The 13449-nt window shown below is 33.9% G+C and overlaps 1 protein-coding gene across 3 annotated transcripts in view; it reads left to right on the top strand.

The window, feature by feature from the left end:
• The window catches only part of LOC109346430 (pre-mRNA-processing protein 40A-like), a 15706-nt gene continuing 11700 nt past the window's right edge, over positions 9444–13449 (top strand). The window contains exons 1-6 of one of the 3 annotated variants that reach the window (XR_002107518.1): positions 9444–9606; positions 10135–10190; positions 10315–10383; positions 10463–10777; positions 10859–11029; positions 11125–11201. Coding sequence is in view for 2 of the 3 variants with exons in the window: in XM_019585984.1 (XP_019441529.1) it covers positions 10158–10190; positions 10315–10383; positions 10463–10777; positions 10859–11029; positions 11125–11201 (665 nt within the window). In the remaining variant the exon portion in view is untranslated. Of the gene's footprint in view, positions 9612–10134; positions 10191–10314; positions 10384–10462; positions 10778–10858; positions 11030–11124; positions 11202–13449 lie in introns of all 3 variants that reach the window. The other 2 variants (XM_019585984.1, XM_019585983.1) reach the window with 2 other exon arrangements.

Genomic DNA, 13449 nt, shown 5'->3' with positions numbered 1-13449 from the left:
TCCAAAACTTTCTTTTTTCCTTCATCCAACTCCCAAACAATGGGAAAGCTTTCCAAAATTATCACATCTCTTCCCTTTCAAGACCTCACTCCCAAACAAATCCTAAGTAAAATTGATAAAGTTGTAAGATGGATAAAATAAAAAAGTTTGGTTAAGAAATAGAAATTTAGCAATAATTAAGTGATATAAGCCACACAGCTAAAACAGTGCATGGTATAAATGGCAAATGTGGTGGTAATTACTAAGCTTAATATTAGTCAAATTACAATTAACATTTTTTAGGAAGCTAATAATACCAGTTATTATTTATATACACAATTGGAAAATGCTCAACAAATATGTTAGGTGAGACATATGGAAATGTGTTTATAAGGCATGTTAATTGAAGGAAATATTAAGAAAATGGAGATTTAGAAAGAATGTGATTATCTATGGGGATAAGGCTAGGTACACGAAAAGAAAATGATATGAAGAATATCAATAATATTATTAGATCAAGTAAATTACCAGAGAATTAAATAACCAAGTGAAATAGACATTAGGTGGATAAGATAGAAATTTATTTTGAATGGAGTCAGTCGGTGGATTAAGTTTGACAGACTGATTTGAGATAAAAGATGGTCAAATGATATTGATGGGAAGCTTAAGACTCTTCGAAAATGGAAAATTTAAGTGGGTAGTGTAGTTTGACTACACTATCCCACATTTGTGGTAGCTTTTGAATTAATCATAGGAATGAGGTATTTTTTGTGGATCTCGTGGATGGCGTCCACGATTTCAATAAAGTCGTGATGAGAAATGCGATTTCCCACCAATCTCGTGGACTACACCTACAATTTTCTTACACGCTGTCAGCCTTCCTATAAGTCGTGCACCAGGGACACGAGTTTCATGGCAATGTCGTGGACTCGATACACGAGTTTCATGCAATTCTCGTGGACCAATGACACGAGATCCAAGTCATGTCTTCGATCCACGATATCCAAACAATATATAAACATTTTGTCCCGACTCAAACCACACTGAAGGAAGAAAACGTATGAGAAATATGTAGGGTAATTCGTAATTGAAGAAGTGTGATTATTGAAGGTAACTAAAAATTCTTTATATTTTTCAGTTCATTTACTTGTGTTAATTTTATTTAATGTTACTGTATGTTTAAATGTAAATATTGTATGTTTATATTTTACTGTATGTTTATATGTATATGTCAATTATTAGAGATATTGTTAGTGATTTTAGTGATGATGATGACATTGAGCTATGTGATGATGATAGCGATGATGTTCAAATTACCACTAGTGAACCGGTTAGCATAACATATGATACTCCTTCTTCTTTTTTAGTTAGCATTGATTATCAATTTAGACAAGATTTTCCATATAGAAGTACTCACATAAGTACTAATGTGGATAATGATCTCTTTGTTGGTATGCAATTTGAATCAAAGGAAGTAACAATAAATGTTGTAAAACAATTTCATATTAGGAATTCTGTTGATTACCATGTGGATGAGTCTAGGCCAGATGGATATGTTGCAAAATGTAAATATTATGGTGTTGGGTGTGAATGAAGAATTCGAGTATCGAAAAGTGTGAAGCGTAATATTTGGGAGATTAGAAAAATTAGTGAAAGACACCCTTGTGTATCCACTAATATTTCTCAAGATCACACGAAATTGAACGCATCTTTCATCGCAAACTGTATTGTTCAACTAATATCAGAAGATCCTGATATACCAATTAAAACATTAGTTAAAGAGGTAGTCACTCGTTTTGGTTATACGGTGACATATAGGAAGGCTTGGGCTTGGACTGCTAAACAAATAGCAATGTCCCAAATTTATGGTGATTGGGAGGGATCGTACAAGAAGTTACCTCGTTGGTTGAATGTTGTCCAATATTATGCACCATGTAAAATTGTAGGATATTCAATATCTAACCATGAAGAACATAATACTTTAATTCTTGATAGGGTATTTTGGGCTTTCAAGCCATGCATTGAAGGATTTGCTTTTTGCAAACCAATCCTTCAAGTGGATGGCACATTTTTTACTAGAAAATATACTGGAAGATTGCTAATAGCTAGTTCGCAAGATGATAATAGACGTATATTTCTAGTAGCATTTGCCATTATGGAAGGAGAGACTAAAGAAGCATGGGAATGGTTTTTCTATAATCTTCGGACATATGTTAACCCACAACCGAATATTTGTTAATATCATATAGGGGTACAAGTTTGTTGGGTGCACTTCGTGCTGAGCTCCCACAATGGTGTGATGCTCAATCTGTATATTACATTCGTCATGTTGCTAGCAATTTCAACAAGGAGTTCCGAAATAATGATATGAAAGAAAAAGTCATTGAAATTGGTATGTATTGAAATTTATGTGATTTATGTTAAATTCTTTGTTTCTGTGATTTATGTTAATATTAATAAACTTGTTGTAGGATATGAATTGATACGGCCTCGATTCGAGCGAATGCTTGCTCTATTGCGTCAAAAGAATTTGAGGGCAACAACTTGGTTAGATAAGATCCCAAAAGAAAAATGGACACAATCATATGATGATGGGAGACAGTACGGTTATATGACAACGAACTTGACAGAATATGTTAATGTCATTCTGAAAGGAACAAGAGTCTTGTCAATTACTACACTTGTTAGAGCAACATATCATAGACTGAACTCATAGTTTGTACACCATAGAAATGAAACAACTAACATGATAATGGCAGGTCATGTTTATTGCAAAGAATTGACTAAAGTGATTAATGAAAATAACCGAAAAGCTACATGTCAAATAGTACGAAGTTTTTTACAGGAATCAGGCGTATCAGAGGTTGAAGTTGCTAGTACAGGTGGTAGTCAACACTCAAGAGTATACACTGTGAGACTAATCGGAAATTGGTGTGATTATGAGGAATTTTAATCACTTAAATTGTCATGTTCTCATGTTGTTGCTACTTGTGCATCATTGAACTTATATTATGGGCAGTTTATCTCACCAATTTATAGGTTAGAGAACTTGTAGAAGGTTTATGGACATGAGTTTCAACCCATTGGAAATGAAGAATATTGACATCCTTATTTAGGTCCAACCTTCATTCCTAATCCCCTTATGCGTAGGAACCATACCGGAAGACCAAAAACTACATGCATACACAATGAAATGGATGATTCTCAATCTCAACAAATTAAAAAATGTGGGTGGTGTAGGAGTGAAGGACACAATAAGAAGAAATGTTCATTTAGAAGTACCGAAGTCGGTCAAAGTTCAATGCAAAACTAACTTATCTAATGTTACAATTTGTGTAATATATTGAAATTCTAATTTATGTAACATTAACTTGTGTAATATATTCAAGTTCAAAATAATTACACTCATTAAAACCTAAATAATTACACTCATTAAAACCTAAATAGTTACACTCATTAATTACGTCTAAAATTTTCAGTTAACAAAGTAATTACACTCATTAAAACCAAAATAAATATACATCTTAATTACATTTTGAAAATTTCCGTTAACCAAAAAACTTCAATGAAACTCATGGACTGCACCCACGAGATTCACCATAATTTAAAGAAAGTCGTGGAGAACACCCACGACATTGGTGCAGAATTAGGGTTTTCATGAATCTCACAGACCCGAGCCACGAGATTTGTGCAGGGTTTTAAATGCAAATCGTGGACCGCGTCCACAACTTTAATGTAAGTCGTGGATTGCAGCCACGACATTGGCCTAGGCTAGGTTTAGGGCTAGAAAACCATGCGCGACTAGGGCACAACTACCATGACCAGGTAGGAACTCGTGGACCATATACACAACTTCCCCGAAGTTGTGACCCGCATCCACGACTTCCAAACTCTATAAATTGAAACAATCTCCCCTTCATTCTCACACCAAATCAAAATCATTCTTCCCTTCCGAATTACTTCCATATATTTCCCGATATCCTTAGTCCTAAAAATGGAACATATTGGTCCAGGTCCTATTAACCATTCCCTTCAAAAAGACCATGTCTCCACCAATATATGGAATGATGGAAATGTTATGTTTTGAGCAAAATACAATTTTTGGCAATGATTACCATTTGCACCGGTGTTAGAAGTTATTTGTAACACCGCATTTGGGCACATTCTGGATATTGGTACTATCGAAATCAACAATCACCTCATTATAGAATTAGTTGAGAGATAGAGGTCGGAGACTCATACCTTCCATCTACATATTGGCAAGTGCACTATAACCCTTGAAGATGTCGCATGCCAACTTGGGTTACTTGTTAATGGAGCTGTTGTTACTACAATTATGAGGGCAAATTGGGAAATCATTTGTCACAACTTGTTGGGTGCAATCCCAACTGATAAACAGATTATGGGCCAAAGGATCCAAATGATCCAAATGAGTTGGCTAGACTCAACCTTTGTCGTGCTCCCAGAAGGTGCTGATGATGTTGTTATTGAACAACATGCAAGAGCCTTTATATTATGCATGATTGGAGGCTTCCTCATGCCAGATATATTAGGATCACAAGTCCACCTGATGTATCTCCCGTTGTTGGAGGACTTATCACAGACATACCAATATAGTTGGAGTTCAGTTGTATTGGCATGTCTATATCACGGATTATGTCGTGCAGTGCTTATTAGTCGCCAAATTGAAATTGGAGGATGCTTGCATTTGCTACAGTCGTTGGCATATGACCGCATCCCAATGCTGGCTCCAAGACTACGCGATGATGATTTACAAATATTCCCTTTAGTCCAAATGTAAATATTTTTTCCATTTTTTTTCAAATTATAATAGTTTATATTTCAAACTATTTATATCATACTAACTTCATATAACATTACATTTTAGGTGGTCGCAACATCTAATCACCACCAACATTCTTGGTCATGCAACCAACATAATATGGTCAATGTTGGATCGCTTGTGCATTGATCATGTAATTTTTGTAATTTGTTATTATTATTTCTATTTTTTTATACTAATTCATTGCTAATTTTTTTTATACATAATATGGTCAATGTTGGATCGCTTGTGCATTGATCAGGAACATTAACTATGTGTGCCCCATACCTGATATAGCCCGAGCACGTGTGCCACTCATCTGCTTTGTACTTGTTGAGTGGCATGCTGCTGATCGGGTGATGAGGCAGTTTGGTCTACAACATCCCATCCCTGAAGATCCAATTAATCTGGAGAAACAACACAAGATGAATCTACGTGAGAAAAATGACTATAACGGACCACAAAAGCATAACCACTGGATTCAAATTTGGAATAACCGGGAAAACTATGTGGTAAATGGTTTTCCTGATGATCACCCTTTGTATCAGTACTCGCAGTATATGAAGTGGTACTTACAAAGGACAAGGAAATACATCTCTCCAGACGGAGCATATTCGGCCGGATCGGTAAGAATAGGAAATTTTCTATTTCTATTTTATTTTAAATTGTATTGACATATTCTAACATTCTAATTTTTCCACTTTTTTAGTACAATTTTATTAAAATGATTCGGGATAGGTGTGCTCCTACAAATGTATTTCCAAATCCGTTTGCTCAACTACTTCCAACCGCCTTCTCCTCAAGTACTTCTCAAGCTCCTCCTACACAACAGTTTCAAATGCCTATTGCACTTGAGTTTCAACAACATTATGAGAGTCGAACTCAGATGGATACTTATCTGCAGGCATACACTCAAACTCCTGCTCCTCAACAACAACAACAACCCTTTGGGTTTGAAGGTTTCGAAGCAATGAGTGACTACTCATTCTCTCACTTAGCATCTTCTTCGCAATTTCAAGGAATGCCACCAATGTTTGGCACTACTTCAAATACTCCATTGTCGACATTCAACTTTCATCAATATTATCAACCGACAATGCCTTCACAACCTAACGAAGATGATGAAAATGATTAAGATGATGACGATGATGAAGACGAAGATGAGGAGCAACCACAACTAGTTAGAGGTGGAAGACAACATCAATAACAACAACTAAGAGTCCAACCACCTCTAAGGAGGAACAAACCTGGATGTGGAACATCATCTCATAGATGTCATTAGGAATTTATATTCTCGTTCTGTTTTCTTTAATGTAATCATTTTCAAATTCCTAATACAATTATCAATATCATTTCTATAAAATTGTCTTATTATTTCAATTTTACGCATTTACAATAAATGTTAAAAAATATCAAAAACTTTAACCAAATTCCATAAAACTAACACTTTAGTAAAATTATCATATTCAATTAAATTTTACAATTTTAATTTAAACATATTATTTTTATACACTAAAAATCATAAATCTTAACTTCTTTTTTTAAAACTCACACTATAATCAATAAAATAAACTCCTAAAACAATAAATAACAATACTATATTCGTGTAAATGAGAAATTCAAAAATCACCATATCCCATCCAATCTCGTGCATGGTGTACACGACTATGAAAGTCGTGCATGCCATACACGACTTCTCTTGAGGAGAGAGAGTGTGTAAGAAAATCGTGGGTATGGTCTACGAGATTGATAGGAAACTGCATTTTCCATCCACGACTTTGGTGAAATCGTGAACCCCATCCATGAGATCCGCAAAAACTATCTCATCCCCGTAATTAATTCAAAAGCTACCCCAAACATGAGATGGTGTAATCAAACTACACTACCCATGTAAATTTTCCCTTCAAAGACAATGTTCTGGGCTACATGTCCAAATGATTATGAGGCCAAATAGAAGAGAATTAGCAAATGGCTAAGTTGTGAGATCATATTCAATCCGACATCATAACTAAACTAAATAATAAAAAGATAGCATTATTAGAGATGGAAATCACAACGTGGAAGAACGTAAAAAATAATGATCACAATTTTTTTTTATATTTTATGTTAACTAGTTAAAGACTTGAAACAATTTTAAATCACAATCGTTGATATGAAATATAGCTAAACCCTTACAAGGAGTTAAAGACTTGAATCGATTATCTACATTAAAGAAGTGACTATATGTTAACTATAATTGCTATTATTGGGCTTAATATCGGTCATATTAAAATTGATGATTATTTAGAGCATTAGACATGTGAGTGATTATCTACACATATATCTAAATGATATCTAAGACATATTGAGGAAATATATAAAGGATTGCTATAAGATGTGAATATGGACAAAGTAAACAAGGAATATGGAAATTAATGAGAGTGCATAACGGAAATTAATGAATGAAACATGGAGAATTAGGAAGTCATTGAGACATAAGTTATATAAAGGGTAATAACAACTCTATTCATGCAAGAGTCCCAAAGTAACAACTGAAATGGTAGGATGTCTAAAACTCTAAATACACACGGGGGATTATGAGGGATTATGACGAGCATCAAGTTGAATGATATAGATTAACAAAAGAGTGAGACAAAAACTTCGGGTGATAAATAATAGTGACTCTTAAAAGTAACATTAACAAAACATTAGAATGATGATGGATAACTCTTGATTTCATGGAAAACGAGTTGTTGTCGTCACTACTTTCTCCTCCATGGTTGTTGTCATTAAATAGATGCAAGATGAAAGTCATTCATAGTGGAGGACAATAAGAAAGAAGATGAACACATTGTTTAAAAATTTTAATTGTCATGTCACTAGATATTAACACTATTGACAATTATATTATCAGACATTTGAAACTTCATTATCTTATTTAAGATAAAAAATCTCAAGAGAATGAATACATCTCAAAAAAAATTAAGAGACCCGTCTAAAATTTTATTTTGGTTGTATAAATTATAAAATACTTCTCCTTATGTAACAAACAACTTTTTCCCTTCAAAACTTGTTTATAATCTAAACAAAATCCCTCCTAATATTTTTTTAAAAATATACATGAATTCATGATTAAATGATGTATTTAACTAGTTTAAGTGACCAAAATTATGTTGAACCAATACATTATCTTAACCATCAATAATGGGCTAATTCCCCCAAAAGATCAACAAGCTAAACACATTCACATTCTCTGTATGGTCAAATCAGTTTGCTCCATGGGGTTAAGCCATTTTTCACATCTCTCACCTTTGTAGAACAATCTTAAGACTATGTTTGGTTTTGGAATGAAAGTAGAAGGAAAGAATGTGGAGGGAAAGAGAATTGAAGGAAAGAAAAGTAGTAGAAAATGAGATGATAATTTTATTGTTTGATATGATTGAAAATGGAAGGAAAGTGCGGGAAAAACACATTTATATATAATGTATTGAAAATGACATAAGTGTCCTTATTATATCTATATAATTATGTAGATATATAATTTTTAAATTACCAAACTAAATAATTTATTTTTGATAATATTAATTAATATTTTTTAAGTAAGTTCAATAACAATATTTGTTTATAAAATTCAAAGAAAATCATTAACATTTTACATACATCTTTTTCATAATAGCGTGTCTAGAAGAACATATAACTGATATTCGACAATCACTTTTATATTATTAATCATCTCACTTCTACATATTTGTGTTTTGTCTTTCTAATTTATTTATTATTTGTTACTTTTTTCTTGATAATTTTAAGTAATGATATTTGTTTTTAGTTCATCTTTTAGCATACATAATTACTATTTATTTGTGAGCTCAAAAACAACAAAAATAAAAATGAGAGAATTTTTTTTTACTACACTATATTTATTTTCACCTAGATTACTGTTTTTTCAATTCATGATGAAGGGCAAATTTGGAATTTTTGATGGTTTTCTTTCCTTCCTTTATTTTCTTCCCAACTTAGGCTATGTTTGGTTGGGGTGAAAAGGGGAGAAAAGAAAGTGAGAGGAATGAATTTTTGATGGTTGCATTGAAAAGAATGAAGGAAAGAAAAAAATTGGTGGGACTCATGTATTATGTTTTCTCTCCATTACTGAGAGGAAAACATGTAGAAAAAATTGTATCATAATCGATTGTCCCAAAGTATGTTTTAAACCATGTTCCAAACCAATGACGATGAAATAAAAACAGAAAAAATAAGAAATATTTCAGTTTTTAATTCACATTACATGTTTTCATTGGTTTAAGACATGATTTGAGACATACTTTGAAATATCATCTCTGATAGTACAAAGAAAATATCATTATTAATAATAATTATATTATTTTATCCTCACTTTCTTTCCATTTTTTATCATACCAAACAACTAAAAAAATCATCACATTTTCTACCCATTTTCTTCTCTCAAGTTTTCCTTCTTCAACTTTTCTTCTCTAAACCAAATACACTATTAGGGAGGAAAAGTTTTTTTTGTGGGATTCATGTCATAGTGTAAAACGAGGCCCAAAGAAAAGAAGAAAAAAGAACATGCAATATAATAAAAAAATACAAATAAAATTGACGAAAGTAAAAGGGAGGGGTGATATTTAATATGATTTACAACTTCAATATATCATTGCTTGTCTCATTCTCAGTGTGAAAGTAAATCCCTCTTCCGTTCACAACTGAACCCAGGTTTTAGGCTCGGTTCAAGCACCACCGTCACCACCACCACCGCCGCCACCAACTTCAATCTAACGCGCCCCTCTTTCTCATTAACCTCGTACCCATTGGTTTAGTATGTATATGTTTGATCATGTGTATATTGTAATCCTTAAATGTTATTTTTCATTATGTTGCTAATTCTTTCACTTCTTTGCGTTATTGCTTTTGTGTGAAACCCTCCTAGTTTTGGCTATTTGTTGTTTTAAAGTTTCAATCTTTGGCCTTACTTGTTGAGATGTGGTGGGTTAATTTTGAATGGTTGTACCTATTTGTTGATAAAATATGTGATGCATGAATTTTTTTGAGGCACATTGTTTGGTTTTATAGTTTTCTCCATATTTTTATTCCAATCTAGGGTTACCCATATCTAGAACTTGATTCAGCAATCACCTTGATTGTAACTCTAGCTTTTCAAGTTAAAGGTTATTGGGATTAGTAATCCAATTTCAGTGATCTTAGTTTTGGTTCTAATCACACCGTGCCTTACTTATGCTTGAGTTGTAATGAATTTTACTATTTAACTTCGGGGGATTATTATCTTAACCCTTATGTTATGTGGCTTATAATTGTCTAATGTTAACCCTTGTTGATTGCAGTGCTTTGCTGATTCTATGCTCAGATGTCCAATAATCCGCAATTTCGGGACTTACAGGTAGAGTATCTAGAAGTGGGAAATTTTGTTTAAATTTTAATACTGAAGATCTTATGAATTGCTCTCTCTTACATGCACAATGCTCTTTCGTTTTGATGTTTTTTTCTTCTTTTTGTTATTCAAGCTCATTCGGCCTCCCATAGGTGGTTCAGGGGATCCTCAACGCAGTTTTGCTCCACCCATGCATGTTCAAGTAATGCATCTTTATTTCCAATTGTGGTTGTATCAAATCTACATTATCATACATCTAATGAATCCATTTGTTTATGCAGTACCACCATGTTATTCCTACTCAGCAGCCACACCAGTTCATCCCCATGCCTTCTCAACATTACCAACCTGTTGGTCATGGAGTTCCCATGATTAACGTTGGAATGCCTCCTCAAAATCCACAGCCTCAATTTTCTCAGCCAACTCAACAGTTGCCTCCAAGACACAGTCAGCCAATGGCACTCCCATTGCCAGTTGCTCGGCCAAACATGCACATCTCGTCAGAACCAACGATGACCCAGACTGATCCTCAAGCTCCAAATGGCTACACACCAGGTTTAGGTGGCCCAGGAATACCACTCTCTTCATCATATACGGTAAATTTCTGGCTTGTATTTGTAGTGGATAAATTAAGACTCTGATATACAAGTACTGATTTATGTATTGGATTTTTGCAGTTTGCACCCTCATCTTATGGTCAGATGCAAACTAATTTTGTTTCTACCGGCCAATACCAACCCGCTCCTCAAATCCATGCTCACACTGGCTCTTCTTCCCAGAGCATTAACTCGGGCACAACTATTCAGAGCAGTGGTGAACAACCTTCAGTTACAAATGCTATGGCCTCAGTATGTGTCCTACATATATTCAACTTTAGATGTATTATGTGTTTTGTCTCTTATATCACTGGGATTTTTATATGGCCTTACTTCCTTTCTTTTAGGCAACCAGTGTTCAGCCTCCCCCTGCTAATAATGGTTCCACAGATTGGATCGAACATACTTCTGCAAATGGGAGAAGGTAAAGGATTCAATTGTTTCTTTTCATAATAGGTTACATTACCATTGATATTGCACTTCCTTTTTTAATAAATAATTAGGTCAATGATGCTAGCTGCAGTAAAGAAAGCTAGTTTTTTCTTGTGGAGGAAAATAAAACAATGGTAAATATTGTATGTAAGGATTCAGTATATTCATTTGATGTGGTACCCAAGGCACTTCAAAATAAATAAGGGGTTGGTTGAATGGGAAAGTACTAGGTGAGGATTAAAATGAGCATACTTGATATGCTATCAGCTATCCCATGCAATGACAGTTGGAATCACAGTTTGATTCGTCTGATTTGATGCCAGTCCTGACTCCATCGATACATCATACATATCAGGCGGAGTTTCATTTTGCCAGATTTGTCATATCATGCTGGAATGGCACAAATGTCGATCTTGTTTCTTGTGTTTCCGGACTTCCGGTGATACAGATGTCGAAGGGATAGGGAGCCAGACAGCCACTACGGGGTGATGATCCTTGTGAGACAAACAAAATACATACTGGTATCCAATCATTTTAAGCAGCATGATGACTACATAATTACCCTTTCAAGAAATAGATTGAAATGAAGATGTAAATTTACTCTATTTAAACCTTTGCACTATGTGAAGTATACTTATTTTCAATGGAGTAGCAAAATTGAAAAATCTTATAGACTTCAGTTACCCTAGGCAGATATTAAAATAGGAGTTAACGTTAACATTTTGGAGAATGTACTTCTGGCAAGTATGCTCTTCTGTTCCAAATCTTTTAGAAAATGAAATGAACACTTCCACCAACCTCTTCTCACTAAATGGCTTCTCCGATGTCCGGGATCACAATTTTTCACTTCGTATAGCAGCAATTCTTGCATCTGCTACCTGATGTTTCCCTGCACTTCACAAATAGCAAAATAAATACCTGAGACAATGAATAAAGAAAAAATTGATTATACAAATGAAAACAAAGACAAAAGTGCTATCAGAAAATTTGGACACTATCATCAGTTTGAGAACACAGACAGACTGGGGTGTCAAAATTTCAGGATAATTTGGGGTCTGGGCTGTCAAAATGGGCGACGAAAACCCTAGAGGTTGAATTTGAAATATTGTATCTTTTAAAGACAAAGGCTCAAACAGAGCGTTTTCTGTCTTTTCTCCCGATCCCTCCTTACTTTATCGTGTCTGTATGTCAACAGTCTTCGGTTGCTAGAGTGGCAAATACTTGCAGTATCAGATGCTGCAATTTAAAGAAGAAAAAAGGAAATAGGGAAATGGGATGATGATGGATCGGGCCACATGTGTCTGTATTTGACACAGACATGGCTTGGATCTTGGACGCTGAGCAAAGTCGCTGATTCGGTGCTACATAGGGTAAATCATATATCATTTTATAGATCTAATATGGACAACGACAAAGGATAGGGAAATAATGGAGGCGGACAAAATTGATGAGGTTTTCAAATTCCTAATAAATAGTAGTTATTGTTTAGAGCGAGAAAATATGAAAACCCTAACAATTTTATTACATTTCTATAAATAATTTCACAATTTTATTGAGTTGAAACTATATTTCATTATTTTAATAATTAATCATGATCATGAATCTTATGATTCATAATATGTTTCGATTCAGAAAATGGGCCTTCCAATTCATAGTTTGATTCGTGATTTGATAACCATTTGCTATAATACACTTTGAGCACATTAGCCTTGTGTTTGAAATCCCTTTTCTTGAGTTTTATGGCTGTAATCACTCTACTTGGTGAAATCTTTTTATTTTGCTGGTGACTGGTAGCTCTTATATGGGTTCTACGTATACTTTGGATGTATCTTGTTATCAGCCATGGTATCACTATTTGATAATAGTTAGTTCATAGTCAGTCCAGCCCTTGACTGGACCCTGCATACCTAGAGCTTTATAGCACCGGGTTGCCATTTCATTTATCTCTTTCTCTTACTCTCTTCGAAATTAATAAAGATACTAGTTTTTGTAGATGTACGTAGTGCTTATCTTCAGATTAACTTTTGATCAATTGGTTTTACTCAAATTTTGTTATCTAACTTCTTATTTAGGAAATAGATTCTTGTGTATAATATTAATGACATTAATCTTGCTACTAATTTCTAATTTTTACTTCTCTCTCATGCTTAATTTCGGTTCTAATAAGTAATAAGTTAACTCATAGAACCCTATATAAAAGAGATCTATCATTAATATTCCTTGTGGAGAATTGTCGCCCA

The sequence above is a fragment of the Lupinus angustifolius genome, chromosome LG04 (assembly GCF_001865875.1).
Source record: "Lupinus angustifolius cultivar Tanjil chromosome LG04, LupAngTanjil_v1.0, whole genome shotgun sequence".
Classification (NCBI taxonomy): domain Eukaryota; kingdom Viridiplantae; phylum Streptophyta; class Magnoliopsida; order Fabales; family Fabaceae; genus Lupinus; species Lupinus angustifolius.
This window is presented reverse-complemented; position numbering and strand designations above follow the sequence as displayed.